Genomic DNA, 17,995 nt, shown 5'->3' on the forward strand with positions numbered 1-17,995 from the left:
TCCAGCTCTGACTGATGCAATCACTTTTGCTCACTTCATGTGCCAGCATTCCTTACCTGAATACCTTAACTGCTACTTTCTGCTGTCTTTTTATTTACGAGACACTACATATTGACAAGTTTTCCAAATCAAGCTGGGAAATGAAACTGAACAGGCTTTCCTTACCCAGCACGAAGTCAACCAATAATGTTTTTGATTTCCTGCTGGTGTACAGGCAGAAGGTTAAAGCACTGAAGCTGCGAAAGATGCAATCTGAATGCTGGACTGCTCAACTCGATCCCTCCTCCTTGCAGTATAACTAAACACAATTCAATTAAGTTTTCTATCACAATTTTCCTTCCTTTGGCAGCCTACGTCCTGGTCATAGCACTATCAAGCACCCAGCGTAACAGAAACAGGGAGTCCAAATTATCTGTGGCTAGCCTCTGCAGCTTTCACGGTGACAGGCAATTTGTCTTTCCCCCAAAAGTTCAAACTGCTCATCCTCACCTTCAAGGTCTCACATTGCCTCATCGCTGCCAGTACCTCATCCTGCTCTTCGTCTTACACATTCTACTTTGTTGATAACCATCCTTTGCCATTCGCTACACATTCTTTTCCGTTAATCTCTTCTTCACTGAAGAACTGGCATAGCTGAATCTTTCACAAATTCCATGAGATACAACAGAGGCCCACTTAATTTTATGAAACAAGTTTCTTCTGACACTCACAGTACAACTAAGGCTTTGGCTCTTACCACAACAGGCTATTACCAAAAAGAAAAGTCCCACTGGCAGCTTTGCCTTCATACACGTCCACTGTGTTGTCCTGGCACTAGCTGCAGCCAAATCCAGGTAGAAAAACCAACTACGTATCTGGGTAGGTCAGATACTGCAGGGCCCGGCACAAGGGGCACCCGGGAGCACCACACAGTGCACAGGACAGATTGCAGCAGCAGCTCATACTGAAGCAGTCACAGAAGTCCCACAGCTTGAGGGTGACCAGTCTACATAGCAAAAATATTGAACTGTATTCATACAACACCTATCAGGATGACTAGACAGACAGAGAAACTGCTTACTTGCTGAATCCCACAGCACTCCTTATGTTTTTCTAACTTTCCCAACACTTATTCCAAAATCCTTCTGATATAAAAAATGGCTTCAAAGAGCACTCATTTGAGTTCCCGCTATGAAGCTATGTAGGTAGCACCTTCCCCCTTCTCTTGCAGAAATACAGACTCTGAGGCAGAGCTCTGCCTCTCTTACTACCAAGGAAGGTGGTGGTAGTCCCCTTTCCCCTCTCTTCCACAAGACTACAGTAGAAAAAAAGACAATAGCACAAGTGTGTAAAAACTCTGTTTTATTTTAAACCCATTTCCTAGAAAAATGTTGTGCTTTAAACACAGCCACTGAAAGAAAAGCATTTTAATATAATTATTTTATTGTTAGATCTGCCCATTTTTGCTTTTATCCTTGTTTGATGGGTTACCAAGATGTCGGTACTCCTGCTGAATAAGCTAAACTTGTTCACGAATGGCCCGTGCCATTTAAATGCTCTTGAGCAAAACCCGCACAAACGAATGGCCCGTGCAATTTAAATGCTCTTGAGCAAAACCCGCACAAACATATGACATACAGCAAAGGCGCACGAACGCTGAAGCCGTGTTAATCAAACCGCAAGCACTCTATAAAGTTAATTAGCAAGACTTTTATATAGCTGTTACTTGTGTCTATTATAACAGCGTCGCTTAAGAACACGAACCACGCTTTCCTTTTAAAAATAATAATTTAAAAATAATATAAACGGGGAATGCAATTTTATAAGAGTGCAGCCCTGGAGAAGGAACAGGCGAGTGCGGAGCCCTGGAGGGGGCAGAGCGCCCGCAGCTGCCACCCCACAGCCGCGGCCCCCCCCGCCCGGCGCCCCCGCAGCCCAGGCCCCAGGCGGCCGTGCCGCCCCCCGCCTGCCCCTGCTCGGCGGGGCTCCCCGGGGAACGCCTCAGGCACAAGCCCCGCGGAGGACAGCACCCCTCAGCCCCCCTCAGCCGCGGGCACAAGGCAGGGCCACCCCCCGCACCCCCCGGCGGCCACCCGAGCGTCCCCAGCCGCCCCGCCTCTCCGGGCCCGGCCTGCTGTGCCCAAGGCCCCAGGGGCCCCGGCCGCCCCCCGGGAGGCGGGGACAGGCCCGGCCCGGCTCTCCGTCGCGGGCCCGGGCCCCGCAGAGCTCACCGGCGGCGGGAAGGGGGGAAGCGCAGCGGAGCACTCACCCGCGGGGTGGCGGTGGGGCGGGCGGGCCCCGCCAAGCACAGCAGCTCGCCGCCGCCGCCGCCTTCTTAGCGCGGCCCCCGCAGCCTCCGCCGCGCCCCGGCGGCAGACGTCACCCGGCGGCGGCGGTGGCGCCCCCTGGCGGCACGGAGGACCCCGCGTCCCCCCCGTCCCGCCCCTCAGAGCCCCTCAGGCGCGGCCCCTGTCCCTCAGAGGCGGTGAGGGTGCTGCTCTCCTGCCGCCAAAAGCCTGCAGGTGATGGAGGGTACAATGAACTGGGAACTGCTCGTCTTGGCAAGCCAATAAAAGCAGGGGAAAAAATGTTACCCAAGGAAAAAAATAAAAAGATCCCCAAAAACAATAAAAAAACGAGCTGAAGGTAATGATTCAGTGGAAGAGCAGAGAAGGTTCCAGAAGGTGAATGAGCTGGGGGCACTTCCCCAGCCTGAGGGAGAATTCCTACAGGGGAGGATGGTGTGACCCTGCCCAAGAGACCAGACATCCTTGGCAGAATTCCAGTCAGGAAGACAAGCTGAACATGAGGGGAAAAAGTGACACCCCAGGAGAAATCAGGGACTCCTTGCGGGGAGGCCTCGAAGGCCGGCAGGGGATGGGCGCCATGATGGACGGCCAGGGAGGCTGCGAGGCAGCCTGGAGAGTGCCCAGAGCCATGAATCACCTCATGTGTCCCAGCCAAACCGAGGCGCCCCAAATGTGGGTTTACACGGGGCCTCGACACCTTCCAAATGAGCAGGTATGATGCTGCTGGCATTATCTCGGGGGTTCAAGCGCATTTTCGATCCCTGGCAGACAGCTCTGAGCTTCCCAGAGGCAAAGCCCTTCTCTCCAGAGCTGGGCTGGGCTGGCCTTCGGTGCATTACGCTTACACACAAACACTGCCAAAGCCTCCAGTAAAATGTCACTGCCTCATGTAAACTAACATATATTAAAACACTTTCATACGATAGAGACTGGTTGATGTACAGTTAGGGACAGGAATCTCCTTCACAATAATTATATTGATCTTGCTTTCAGGGAAAGGAACGGATTGAAAGTCTTTAAGCAGAAAGAAGAAAACTACCTCCAGTTTTTTCTGGGGTAGAAGGCACTTGTAAGTGCAAAAGCAAGCTGTATATCATGCCTGACAGCAGCAGCTTCGGTGTTTTGCCTTCTCTAATAGCTCAGACAGTCATTTTTCCCTGTGTGCACACTGCAGCTTTCCAGCAGTACCTGGCACTGCCTGCTCTCTGTACAGCCCAGCCCCAGCTTTTCCCCGACAAGCATCAGTTCATCCTGCAGCACCTGGAGCAGAGAATAAGCCTTAATTTACAGGAGAATACAATATGAAAATGACAGGGAACAGGAAGAAAGACACCCATCAGACTCTAAAAGTTATTAGATTTCAAGATGTGGTTGTCATTTTAATCACTTTCCTTTTTTTCCGGCTGCAACGCTGCAGACTATCTTCATCCGTTTTGGATGTGAGGTAAATTATCATACTGCGTTGTGCGTGTTCTTATCCATGCCTTGAGCATTTAGTAATATGACAGCTGATGATGATGGGTACCTGAAGTTCTCTGGAAGACATTAGCATCTCTGGAAGTAGGAGTCTGAGCATTAATGAACTACAGCACTGCAGGCTTGAACGCAGCACAGATCGTTCAGGAAGATAAAGGCTTCTTTGGGAGTCATACAAGTGGGGGGAAAAAATATCGTGTCACACCCTCAAGGTGCTGTTGGGCTAGCTAGTGATTCAAAGATATTGTGCATTTTAATGAAAGCCAAAGGAAACTTTTAAGCCAGTATTCTCATTGCTGCACTCACCAATTAGCCCTCATGCATCCAGTAGAACATGAAGCAGACAATCACATTTGCACTGTTTCTTGCTTCAGTCAATTTAGGTTTGCAGCAGTCTCCAAAACAAGTATCAGAGTGCATCTGACCACAACCTCCATCTACTCAACCTGTAACCTTCATTATTTTAGCCCCATTCTGCAGTATCTCCATAGCCTTGTTTGTCTTTCACCAAACCTGCTCCAAAGTAGCATCTCTAAATAGCTGTCAGAAAGGAGAAAATGAGAGTGAATGTGCTTCCCCCTCATCCTGGGCCACCAATGTGGGATACGTAGCCATTTTAAATTATATCAAGCATCAAACCAAACCTGCGCAGTGAGGAATGGTGAAGTTATTATTCCTGAATGGCAGTAGCGTGCCGTAACTCAGCTAGACCCAGAACAGTGCTGGGATTGGAATCCCAGGAGCACCTAAATCAATGCAAGACTCCTCACCACTTAAATGGCATCAACATGGGATCACATGCAGAGATTTTCATTTGCAGGAGGGAGGGTTCAGGTGCAATAGTCCAAACTGTAAGTCCATCTATATTCAGGTAATTTTTCCTCCTTCATTTCTGAGCAGCGATTTTTCTGTGCTGTATCTAAAATATTGAAATTCTGCTAATAGCCACTGTTATAGCACAGCCATCTTCATCCTTAGCTAAATAAACACCTGGGGCTTCAAGGTAAAACCAAGAGCAGCAAAAGCAGAAGGTCCATGCAAAAAGATGTCAATATAAAAGGCTCACATGTAAAGAAAGGTCAGTCTCCGAGTAGAGTCTGTCCTGTGGTCTCTGCAAGAGGCAGGAATCACGGAATCTGCAGTTCTCCTATATGGGGATGTGCATGTTATTGTTGCCTGCGGGAACGCTCTGTATTTAAGTCCCTGCTGCTTTGTGTTTATACCTGTATCATCATCTTAATTGATTCTTCAGAATCAGTTTCTCATTTCAGAAAACTTTCTTTTCTGAAACTTTGCTCCAGACACTCTGTTTTATTCGTTCCACTTAAGCGAAAGGAACCAAAAGCTTTTTTAACCTTTCACTTTTCTAGGCTCCAGAACAGTTTTTCCTACGGTGTAAGTTGTCATACTGTAATAATCAATGAGGCATATAAACCCATAGATATATCATCAGCAGCAGACCTTTGTTTTATCCCAGTGTATAAATTATTGGAAAGATGGGAGTGGAAATGACAAACTACTTCTTTCAGGGATCGCACAGCCAGTTAGCTGCTCTCTTTTCCCTCTCTAAAATGCAGAATGCCATCATCAGTGTCCTGCTAGTGCAATATGAACACTGTGTTATCGACTGGGAAAGCGCAGCGTGCTAGTTTCTGCCTGAACACACACGGGCATCTTACAGATGATGCTGGCTTGGATGTGTAGGCCAAGCTCGCAGCCGAACTTCCTGACTCTGATGCCAGCCCTAGGACTGACTGTGTTTACCAGCAAGATCCAAGCCCCTCAGATGCAGACACATTAAACTCACAGTTCCAACTGGAGGAACACCGCTGTTATTAAATGCTTTTAATATTGATATAACAGCAGCATCCATTTGCCTCCATTAGCACAACAGCAACATACTTAATATGCAGTTCTCTGTTGGGACTTTAATATTTTAGCAATTCCTCCTCTATTTTATAAAATAAAATCTCCCCACTGGACAGCCTCCCCATTCCTCTCACTCCAACCAGCAGTGAGAGGAAATGGCTTGCTCTGCCTGTCTGTTTCTTCCCAGGCATCTGCTTCTTTTCACAGTTTCCTTCATCCTGAAATAGCAGGGAGACATCCCACCTTATCTTAGACGAGTGATGGTAAAACTAAAGGACTTCAGACGGGCTAAAGCAAAATCCCTACCAACCAGGTATATCAGCCCCACCTTCCCAGCAGTACCATGGGGCTTACAAGCTCTCCATGCCCAAGTTCAAGTCAAAGGACAGCTAGTCACCACCACGCAGAAGACAGAAAGCAGGAAGAGGGATTGAAGGAGAAATTAATGGCAAAGACATATCACAAGAACAAATTTCTGCACACACTGCTTGCTGCTACTGTTGCTTCCAATTGCTACCTCCTTGTTCCTATAAGGAAAAATAACTCCTTCAGGAATTTGTGTGTCCCCTCCAAAAAAAAGGACTAATGGTTATGAGAGCAGTGAATATTGAGAACTAGATGCAGGGAAGAATAGTCTGATGATCAGATGGCCATTACTATATAAATGATGCATATTGGCACAAAAAGCATGCTCCAAGGATGAGCAGCTAAGTATGAGGGTTTATTCATGCCAGTAATTCAGAACAGAGCAAACCATTTTGATAATTACAAGACAAAAACACTAAAACCCCCAGACACTAGTGGCAAGTTCCCCAGCACTGGCTTCAGAGAGCAACAGACACATTTGCATGGTAATACAGCCATTCATCCTGAATGTATTTTGCATTATCCTGTATCTTACAGGGCACAGCTAAACCACATGGAATATCTGACAACTGCATTTCCCAAAACTTCGGCCAAGGATGGCCAAAACTTCAGAGTCCCTGGGGTCCAAGCCCCATTTTGGGACACCCACCCCAAAGACTGGGAGTAACCCCAGGCACCAGTACATGCTGGGGGCTGACCAGCTGGAAAGCAGCTTTGCAGAAGAGGACTCCAGGGTCCTGGCGGACACCAAGTTGAACGTGAGCCAGCCATGTGCCCTTACCATGAAGAAGACATACGGTGCCCTGGGCTGCACTAGGCAAAGTACTGCCACCCATTCAGGGAAGGTGATCCTTCTTCTCAGCACCAGTGAGGCCACACCTGGGGTACTGTGTCCAGTTCTGGGCTCCCCAGTACAAGACAGACATGGACATACTGGAAAGGGTACAGCACAGGGCTACCAAGATGATGAAGGGATTGGAACACCTTTCTTATGAGGAAAGGTTGAGAGAGCAGGGACTGTTCAGCCTGGAGAAGGTGCAGGGAGGACCTTACCGATGTACATAAGTACCCGAAGGGAGGGTGAAAAGATGACAGGCTCTTTTCAGTCGTGGCCAGTGCCAGGACCAGAGGTAGTGAACACAAACTGAAACACAGGACGTTCCCTCTGAACATCAGGAAACACTTTTTCACTATGAGGGTGACTGAGCACCGGCACAGGTTGCCCAGAGTGGTGGTGGAGTCTCCATCCTTGAGGATATTCAAAAGCCGCCTGGACGTGGTCCTGGGCAACTGGCTTTAAATGGCCCTGCCCGAGCAGGGGATTGGACCAGCTACCTCCAGAGGCCCCTGCAATTAGTTGTTACAGCTGGAAAAGAGCTAAATTCCTGCCAGTCCAGTAACAGTGCCATGATTAGATATAAATAAGAGTCAAGAAATTGTCATACACATCAACCCTACTGCTACGTAGAGCAAAAAGTCATTGACTGCAGAATAGGGGTGGATGTGAAAGTGAATGGTCACAAGACTCTACGAAGGCTATACAAGCAAATTACCAATTGCTGCTACAGAAAATTTTGTAACAACCTAATGAGGGCTGTTTGCTCTGTGGCTCAGAGCAAAGATGGAGCTGTTCTTAGAGTGTATGCAAACCTGAAGCAAAACCAATGATTTGCACTGATGCAATACCTGCATGCAAAATTGACCACTGGTACCCTGTACTATATTGCCTTACTCTCACTAATTGGAATTGTATTTGATCTAAGGTTTTGGTGGCTCTGGTTCCCCATCTATGAGGGCTGGTTGTCAAATCTGGATGTAATACAGTGGGAAAAGTGCCAGCGTTCAAGCAGCAGTCACTGTTCATCAACTCTCTGCAGGACAGCGCTCACCAGCCACACCATGCAGGCTTAGAAGATGCAAATATATATCAAAGCGTGAAACCTTGCATCAGCATTTAGCTTGTAAATGGCATAAGATGAGAATCAGCCTGTGTAAATGATCCACCTTTCCCAGCACAGGGACAAAACGGACGTTTTCCATTTGAAATGCAGTCATTTTTTTAAAGCTGTTTGCTATCATAGCAAATTCTCTTACGTTGCTACGTGTATTCTTACCACAAGAATTAAGCAATGTTCCTGTTGACCTTTACAAAAGAAGTGGCCTTCTAGATGGCAAAACACAAGGATTCATTGCTCAAGTTGCTTCTAGTAGAGAAAGGAAGGAGGAATACGATAGAATAGACAAAGTGTTCAAGGCTATCAAAAAACAAATATTAAAAATGATTGCTCAAACTGTTGTCAGACAGACAAAATACAGAGCTGCTTTTTGTGCTTAGTAAAAAAAAAAATCAGAAATATTTTACATATGCAAACCATACAGGAATAGAAGTGCCAACCATCAAAAGAGACACAATATAGTGGAGTGAAAACGCTGCAACCAAGACAGTTTAAGCATAAGGATTCTATTCACTTGCCGAACACAAGGTACCTTCTCTGCCACAAACCTTCCCCCAACTGTACACTGACTCAGTACCTTAATACCACTTTTCATCTAAAATGAGCAAAAGCTTGACAAATGGTGGTACATCAGTGGAAAAAGTCACTGTGTAGAAATTACTGTCTTCCAAGTGTCTGCTTTTGTTAATGAGATGGAAATAAAAAGATGGAAGAACAAGAGACTGGGAAATCAAGGACTTTTCTTCTTTCTAATGCAACTTCAAATCACTACTTCTAGTACCTGTTGGATTGAGAATGCACATCAAAAGTTCAAAGTCTAATTAGCCTGTCAGAGATGAGGAAAATAGCATTTTCCAGTTGTCTGGCTTCACAAGTATCAATTAAAACACTTTCTATTGAGCTTGGCCACATACTTCAAGCCAACAGTTTCTATTAGGATCATTTACAACTTAGGGAGTATCATATGTAATGGTTTTCCCTCCTGAAACAGGTATTAGAAGTTAGCTAAAGCTAAGAACTAAGGGCACTGGGGTAGGGGGGAAGAGAAGAAACAACCAATACTTCCATAAAGAAATCTAATCAGTACATAGGAGAATAAAAACATGCTATGGAGGAAGACTGCAGGCAGGATTGCTCCAAGAGCAATCACAGTAAGCATGCTACATGCCATGCTTCAGCTGGCAAAACACTCACACAGGGAGAACTCTTATTTCTTTCCCCCCAAATCGTGGCATATTCACAGCTTCAAAGAGACAATTCTCAAGCAGTAGAGACTGAGGGACCACATCTACCACCTCTTCAGGCAACCTGCTCCAGTCTCTCACCACCTTCATTGTAAAACAGTTCTTCCTTGTACCCAGTCTGAAGCTACCCTCTTTTAGCTTAAAACCATTACCCCTTGTCCCATCAAACAGTTCCCGAAGGCAAATAACCACCCTGGCAAAACTAACCGACTACACGTAGCACCCAGCTCCGGAGAAGCGCGAGGAGCCTACCTGCCACTTGTTGGGACTCTCTGCAGGGGAAGCATGGATCCATCTCACACAGAAACGACTAGAGTTATATCCAGCTGTAAAGAGCGTGACAATAAATAACCACACTCCACACGTTTTCTTTTTTGACATTTTTATTAATCAAAGACAGGATGACTTCCATATTTTGGCGATCACAGAGATCCCAGGATACTCTCATAGCTAAGATACACTGCAGAACACATCATGGATTTGGAGTAACACCCTGGTTATGACTGGGTGAACTGGTGTCACTGGCACCCTGCATAGCACAAGCAGGGGTCCTCAAAAAGAGAGTATACTATCAGCAATAGACCACAAGTCTTGCAGGGACATGCCAGGAGTTCCAGAAGATAAAAAGGAGAACTTGACATTGTACCTGACTGAGCAGGTCCCTAAGTACTGCAGAAGTATCAAAGGTCTGTCTACACTGCCGAGGCAGAGCAATGCACAGAACAGTTCAGCTCCAGACCTCTTACACATACAAACTGAGCAGGTTTTATTCATGCTATATAAATACACGTATATTTTGTATTGCCATTTCTAGAGTTGCATAAAAGTAAAAATATAAAGTTCTGCAAGGTTTTAATACTCTTAGGTGGAAGCTTGAAGGGTTAAATTTACATGTTACTGGCTTCACCGAAACCCAGAAGCTAACTATGTGGGAAAATTAGACTAGATGTGCTGTTTGAATTTCTTAGCATTTTATACACAATTTCAGTATGCCAATAAATACTCAGTGCAAAGCACATGCTCAGTTAAAATCTTAGACATGGATAAAGTATAAGGAAAAGCAAAAAAAAAAGCTGGCACGTGTCTGTGTGCTTACAGAAATATAAAAAGAGGGAAAAGTGTTCTCACTTTTAGCATTAATCTGATTTTGGTTGAAGAAATTTGGATGCCTTCTCCCAAGATAACAGTACTTACAAGGTTGCATCATTGGCTTGTAAAAAGAAAGAAATTGTTACAATGATGGGAACAAAAGAGTCTACATCACTTGAAATTGAGTATTTCCATACTCATCATGGAGACCACAGGAAGTTCATACTTATGATCCAACAATTCTTGCATTGAGAGCAAATCCACTGCCTGGTGTATGACAAGGGAGCATCCAGAAAAAAAAACAACCACCAAACACAGAAATCCGAACCAAAGATAATTACAATGTATGGGACAGTTACAAATTATAGTTTTCCAGCATAAAAGCCATAGTAATCCTTCATTTTCACATCACCCACTGAAGTTTGCCCAGGTTCTCCACAAGATAACACTACTTCATAACAAGTTATTTGCCCATGAATAGGGCAGGTGCCAAAATACCTGAATTCCCTACAACTGGTAACAACACCTGTCTCCTTCCCATGAATGGAAACAGTGATTTAACAGACAGAACCTTAAGAAACTGAAATTAAAATTCAAAGGTAATGTTCTGCCCACGGTTAGGAACTGAAAATGCAAGTACAATTCAGAAAAGAGTTAATGATTTTGTATAATTTCAGCTTGAAAGTATGGCATACAAATTAGGATTATTACAGAAGCATCCATAACATGGTCATTGCAGAGGCAATACTGAAGGCTACTTTGCTAATCCCAGTAATTGCACTCTCATTGCACAAGTCGTGTTGGCAGCAAAAGAATTCAAAATTATCCAACTGGAAGAATTCAGCAATATCATTCATACTGCACTGGGATGCCTTCCAGCAGGAGGAGGTTCTCAATTTACCTATAAAAAAAAAAAAATTAAACAGATTAAGAGAATATTGAAAGTAATACCATTTTTGGTACAGAGAGAGAATCACTCTGTAGCCTAGACTGCCACATACTCGCTTTTTTAGCTGCAAATGTTTAGAAGTTTGCAAATTTGCCTTCACTAGGAATCAGTAGTGCGAATAGCAATAGCAAGCCGTCCTGCCTCCGCAGCACTCTCTCGTAGCTCTTGGCCAGACTTCTAGCTCAAGCTAACCAGTGCTTCCAGTTCAGTCCCAATGACCCACTGGGAGATACAGGGTGGAGCTGCAGTGATACCTGCTCTGGGGCTCCTGACAGAGAAGGACAGTGTGTTACCACCTAGCTCAAGCTGCATCGTCCCACAGCAGGGTTGTTCTCTCTTCAAAAACTCTGAGCAAGTCCAGTAACTCCAGCTAGTTTTTGTGCTGTAGATAAGTCCCGTTGGATCTGAGTGGTCTCCTTTCCAGAAGCATGCAGAAGATGAAGCCTGATATTACAGGAGCCCTCCCTTTTTCTTGCTCATTCCCCTGGACACCAGAGATCAAACACCTTGCCTCCCACCTTCCCTAGCTTGACACCTCAAGCACCTGACTCAGCAACAGACAGCCACCGCAGACCGCATGCTAGAAAGCCTACAGCTTGTGCTCGTGAAGGTTTAGGCTCAAGGGAAACAGCAAGAGCGAAAATTCCTTAGGATGCAAGCAGCAGAGAGCAGCATCCTGGTCCAGCAGTGTTAGCAGCTTTCTTCCTCTGCACCAAGTCAGGAGCTTTAGCCGGGAGCATCCCAGGGGACAGCGCAGTCCCACCCCATCCAGGCTGCCGCCGCCTAAAGCCAGCCCAGCCATTTCTAGAGCAGAGGGATCCAGCCAGGAACACAGATTTTTTTCATTTGACTCAGTACTTCTGTTTTTCTAATGAAATTCCTGTCACTTTTAATGAGACAGTTACTTAAATGTTATTTAACAACTGGAATAGTAACTGTCCCCTGGATATCCTCAACCATCTTCCTGAGATGCAGGTCACTTCACTCTCAGGAAAAGATAATTTCTTTTAATAGTGTGAGTTCATAAACGACCAAGTCTTCACCTGCAGATTTATTTTGTGGGTTACACAGGCTTTATCAGCTTTAAGTGTAACAAATTCACAGCAAAGTTTTTTTTTTTATTTTAGAGTCAATGCTGTCTTCTATTTTTTCTTCCAGCTCCCTTGGGTGCTGGGATTTTTGGTTTTGTTTTTGTTTTTTAATCCAGAGGTACAGGTATCTGTGTATAAGCTTGTACAAGTATAAATCAGCTATCTAAATCATCATTATCAGTTGCTTGGATATAAGCATGACCTTCAGAAGTATTCGCAACCTTCTTTTGAGTGAGGCTAAGAAATGCATGCCAAGGCCAGATTAGAAGTGTACAGGCAATGAAAACTGATATAACCGTGTTTATTTTAGGTCTGTAGGACAGTATACATACCAAATTTCATCTGCACGCAAGTGTCTTCAGTCGCTAAGCAAGTACTGTTGGTCTTGCACAAGGAAGGGCTGTTCTCGCAGTGGTAACACCTTAGGGCATAACCTAAGACAACAAGGGTTTATCTTTACTGACTAATAAAGTCCTAAACCAGTAGCAGCATTAAAAAGGAAAGAAAGAAGAATCACTATGTGCATCTGTCTAAAACGTATGCCTAGTTATTAAACTCAAGAGTTAAGCCAAAATTTAGAAGCTTTTGTCAGTGTACAAATTGAGACTGGCAATTTTGAAAGGAAGACTTTGAAGCATGTACTTAGGTCATTTTTAAAACCACTTTTATGCACCTGCAGAACAAGATATTAAATGTTTGCTTCTTTTATCTACTCTTAAAGACTGCCTTTTCCAAAAGGACAGACAACAGGAGACACTTTCAGCAGAATGTTATTCTATCCCTCCTTTATTTCACCGCATCTCTCTCCTGTGCTATACACCTAGTTTCCAATTCACATCACAAGAACCCAACCTTTTAGCAGCAAAACACAACCGTCTGTTGTCATGTTAACCAGCATCATATTCTGCACCCGATTCTCTCTTCCAACCAAAGATAATCAGCCACAGAAACTAAGCGCAACTTCCATGCTCCCTGTCATTCCCCGAACTGGTATTAAATAATCCAGGCTTTTCTTGTTATTTTTCCTTCTCCAACATTTTCTCCTTTGGTTTCCTCAGCCCCTGTCATAACATTACATCAGGAAAAGTATGGCACTTATACTCACCAGAACTACAAAAAGCAACCAGAATGATGCAGGCGGTTAACAGGATGCAGTTCATCTTGATCATGCTTGTTCCCTAATTTGAAGGCATATGGAGATGTTACATGTTTATTGTACTTAAAAGCTGTACAAAACTAGGACAAAACATGGTGAGGAATCGATGTTTCAAGACTTGATTTCAGTATGAAAGTGAAGGCATTGGCCAGGAAAAGTAGTGGAAGAGAAGAGAGAAAAGTAACTTAGCACTTTCCAAGAGAGGATTTTTATTCTGAGAACAGGATTTTAATTCCAAGAACTGAGATTTGAGCCCAATAGGCTGTAGGTGGGTCTCCTTTCTGCCCTCTGATTACACCATTCCACAGGTCTCCCTATTCTTACAGCTACACATCCACCTACCAAAAAGAAAGGCCGTTTAGGTCTCATATGCTTTTTGTTTTACAGCAATTCCCTGATAACCCTGGGGCCAGACCATGCTTCTGTCTTCTCTCTTATGGGGTTGCAAAAGATTTGTCTGCACTAAGGAGGTTTGTGCCTCTGCACTCCCAAAATTTCTCCCCCTCGCTGAGGGTCGGACGCACGCAATAACCCACCAAGTGCATTACCGTAATCCATAGGCAGCAGTGAGATAGGAAGGTCAGGAATGTTTTTTAACAGGGCAGCTCCAAGAGTTACTGGCTAGGCTTGTGCACACAGAGTCTGAACTACAAACATTTGTATCGACTCCTAAAAAATCCCTGCTATTGCAGAGAGGGCTATTCACACCAGGTGCCAGGAGGATCTGGGGGGAGAGAAGGAGCATACTTGTGCTAGGAGGGCATGGTTGCATGTTTGTCTTCCAATGCCCAAGTGGGATTGGAAGTCCAAAAGAACTGAAGGCATTCAGATAACAAGTTTCACTCATGATAAGACTGCAGTGAAACAGTCACATCGCTGCTCTTGACCCTGTTAACACCACTTGCATGCAGCTAAGAGTCTAGTGTGGCAGACCCATCATCTGGGATGGAGGTTTTTTTCCTCCCAGAAGATTGACTGTGGACTTAAGAAGATTATTTCATTGCAAACCAGTACTGAAATCCTTCTCAACCTGAAGGCTAGTTAATTTTTCTACTGACAAAAAAAACCCAAAAAACACCACCAAAAAACCAAACCGCACACCCTCTAAATTCTTTTGCTGTCTGTACAATGTACTGTTGAGCAGGAAAACTATGAAAAACAAAACCATCATGTGCAGGACGAGATATTTTCTGCAGTAAACAACTTTGTGAGAAGCCTTCCAAGACCAGAGGCTCATCCCACAGTGACGTAGATCTGCAGAAGAGCTGTTAGCCGGATGGATAAAGCAGTAAGTGTTCTGGGCAGCAACAAGAACCTCCCTGGGATCTTCCAGCAGCCCTCAGTCACCCAACCGTGTCAGCAGAATAAAACCTTTTTTTTTTTTTTTTTTTTTTTTTTTTTGGCTTAAATGCCTCAGCCATACCGAATGAAGAGCAAAATAAATATAAGGTCGATTAATAAAATGATCACAGCCAGCGTAACAGCTTTGACAGTAGTAATTCAACCGATCTATTTCGAGTGAATTACTCATGGAAATCCGTCATATTTCCTGTACTCCTGAACGACAGAGACAACAATAAAATGTTTGTTAGCATTAAAAGAAATTAAGAAGAGCGATATATGCCACGGTTTGAAAGCAACAAAGTGGAAAACCTTTCCCAAGCCGAAGGAAAGGCGTGCTGCGGGGCGGCGGCGCAGGGCTTCCGCAGCCCCCCCCCGGAGCTCGGCCGGGGACCGCACCGCACCGCACCGCACCGCACCGCACCGCGGCACCCAGCGGGGGGCAGCCCGCCCCCTGCCGTGCTCCGTTCGGTTCCGCGGGACCCCCCGCCGGTGCCGCCCGCCTGCCCCGGGCGCCGCAGGCCGCCCCGCTTAGCGCACTGCGGTGCCGCCGTGACTCAGAGCCACGGCCCGGGGAGCCCCACACCATCCCCGCCGCCCCCGCCGCCCCCCGCCCGCCGCCGGGGCCGCCCGCTCCGCTCACCTGCCGCAGGCCCCCGCCCGCAGCCCCCTGCCCGTGGCCCCGCGCCTCTGCCCGCCCGGCTGCGGCGGCGCCTCCCTCGGCTGTGCCGCGCCCGACTGTGCCGCCCCCGGGGCGGAGCGGCGGCCCCGGCCCGGCCCCCGGCCCCGCACCCGCGGGGGGCAGTTCCGCGCGCGGCCGGGCCGGGGGGACCGGGCTCCCCGCACAGCGCCGGGCTTCTGCGGGGGGACGGGACGGGGGGATCCTACCCCCGCCCGGGGGGCTCGGCGTGCTCCCGGGGGGGGGGGCGCGGGGCCCGCCTGCACCCCCGCGGCTCGGTGATTGGGATGTATTCATAGATGGGACCTCAGCAAAACCGGGAACTTTTAGAACCCGGGAAGGGAAGCAACGCGGAGCAGAGAGCGGCAGCTGCCCTGCAGCGGCGGGTGGGTGGGGGGCTGAGCACCCCCAGCGACAGCCGAGGGCACGGAACCCCGGCTTTGTGTTATTAAGAGAGTGAGCTCGATGCTATTTTGGGGGAGAAAAAAATCCTAATAATAATTGCTCTCCTTCAGCGTTCAACAGAAACGTAGTTGAGGACACCGACGGTGGGGTCTGTAACGTGATAAGGTTTAGTTCAGTGCTGTTCAGACAAAAAAAGAAGAAAAAAATTGAACACTGGCTTGAGTACATGAATATATGAAATGCCTGTAACTACCAGTCATATTTAACAAGGTACTCTGGGTTTATTTTTGTTGCCACAACACGACTGCCGATTCATTTGTTAAACCTAGAGTAAACCCTCAAGCACTCACAACTTAAATCAGGTTCTGCTGGTGTGTTGCAGCGCAGACAATTATCCCTCAGCTCCGCATATAGGATGAAGGTCTTTAAGGTTCTACCTCTGTTTAAGCCATCAACAGAAGCAAAGGGATGCAGGACTGAGATGGGTGTGGGTTATTTTATGCAACTTACTAAATGAGAATCCACTCAGTTAAGACATGAAATAAAAAAAAAACCACTTAATTTATTAATTCACTTAGAAAATTTTGGCAATGAGGAATTGGGAACTTCAGCCATAGCTGAACATTAACCCGTTTTCCCTTCCTGACAGCTGGGAAATGTATCCTTTGTCAGAGAGACTGTCCCCTGTGTCATCACAAAGGGTATTTCCAACTCGGTCTGAATTTTCCACCTTAAATTCTTTGCATAGATGATGAGAGATTAATTTAAGGGGGGGGGGGGGGGGGGGGGGAAATACCCACTACTGGAATAGCTTGCACAGCAACTTCTAGGTTTTGGTTGTTGTTTTTTTTTCCTGCTGGCTGGCACCCACTTGTTTTTCTCTTGCGTGATGCAGTCACAGCAGGAAAACAGTGGCCAAAGGTTCTCTCCATCAAACCAGCCAGCAAAAGCCCACAAAAACGCCAAAGGAATCCCACTGTCAGCACAAGCCTCTTCCACACACAAAACCCCAGACTAGATAGTTACATATCGGCACTGGATATGCCAGATTTTTAACTATGCTGAATTCACGATGTTCAGGAAGGCTTGTTTTACCACGCCATGAGAAGTCCCCCCAAGCACCCATGGCAGTCAGGATCCGAGTCCAGAGAAGCAGGTAGAACTCGAGGCTGCACCCGAGGGTGGCCGAAGGGAAGGGTGGATATACGTTACAATCCACACGTGCATACTGCCCCAACGACAAGCAGCACGGGAGGCATTCAGCAGTGGGGTGTGCGGCCCCGGCAGGCGGCAGCGCTCCTTCCCCACGGCTGTGGCTCAGTCAGTCGGAGTGCCCAAGTGCCATCTTCCAAAGCAGGATCTTGAGTCAATTCCCTCCTGCTTTCTCAGTGAGGGTTTCTACAGCCCAGCAGTGCTGGCAAACATAACTGATGCCTGTTCTTCAGCAGACTTGGTAGCTTTGCTCTTCATGCCAACCTGGCATAAACTCTAGTTTTGGGTGGGGTGAGGAGAACCACTGGCGCAAGCCCTACTCCAAACGCACACAACAAAGAGTTACACTGCATCTGGCAGCCTTAGGCAATACGCCATGTCTGCTAAAAAAGCCACCTGAAGCAACGGAATGACCTTTTTCTTGTTACAGCCATGTCTGCTAAAAGAGCTGCCTGAAGCAACGGAATGACCTTTTTCTTGTTACAAACACGTCCGCGTTTGGTAAAACAGCAACGTGTCATTCCCCCTTACCTGTGTCCTTCACTCCCATTCACAAGAGTCCTGTGACCACCAGCTGGGCTTGGGCCGGAGCCCTCAAACCCTCACGTCACAGTGCTCAGGAGCTGACAGAATAGCATTGTCCTGCATCCTGGCGCCTTCTACAGTAAGCAATAATTACAGTGCCTCTCTAACAACCCAAGGGAGAACCACTCCCTGAGAACCGCAAAATGCCCAAGAGCTGGGAGTGTTTCTGCAGAGCCTTATGCCCTTCAGCGGGTATCACTTAACCAGAACACACGGACCCTGGTGAATTACCAAGCCAGCCTCGCCCATGACATCTGTCCTTAAAAAACACACAACAGACTGACAACACT

General features: G+C 46.6%; 2 protein-coding genes across 6 annotated transcripts in view; both read right to left on the minus strand.

Moving 5' to 3' along the window:
• Nucleotides 1-2,345, minus strand: part of LOC121095113 (golgin subfamily B member 1-like) — a 45,398-nt gene extending 43,053 nt beyond the window's left edge. For all 5 annotated transcript variants that reach the window (XM_040609504.1, XM_040609500.1, XM_040609499.1 and 2 more), the window contains exon 1: nucleotides 2,249-2,345. The gene's annotated coding sequence lies outside the window, so the exon portion shown is untranslated. The remainder of the gene's footprint in view (nucleotides 1-2,248) is intronic.
• Nucleotides 2,346-10,156: 7,811 nt separating this feature from the next.
• CD59 (CD59 molecule (CD59 blood group)) lies at nucleotides 10,157-15,532 on the minus strand. Its single transcript, XM_040609324.1, has 4 exons — nucleotides 15,468-15,532; nucleotides 13,433-13,505; nucleotides 12,660-12,761; nucleotides 10,157-11,188 (listed from the first exon to the last, which is right to left on the minus strand). Exons 2-4 carry the CDS (start codon nucleotides 13,494-13,496, stop codon nucleotides 10,995-10,997), a joined length of 360 nt encoding a protein of 119 aa, XP_040465258.1. The 5' UTR covers nucleotides 13,497-13,505; nucleotides 15,468-15,532; the 3' UTR covers nucleotides 10,157-10,994.
• Between the last annotated feature and the right edge of the window lie 2,463 nt (nucleotides 15,533-17,995).

This window comes from Falco naumanni, chromosome 10 (genome assembly GCF_017639655.2).
Source record: "Falco naumanni isolate bFalNau1 chromosome 10, bFalNau1.pat, whole genome shotgun sequence".
NCBI lineage: Eukaryota > Metazoa > Chordata > Aves > Falconiformes > Falconidae > Falco > Falco naumanni.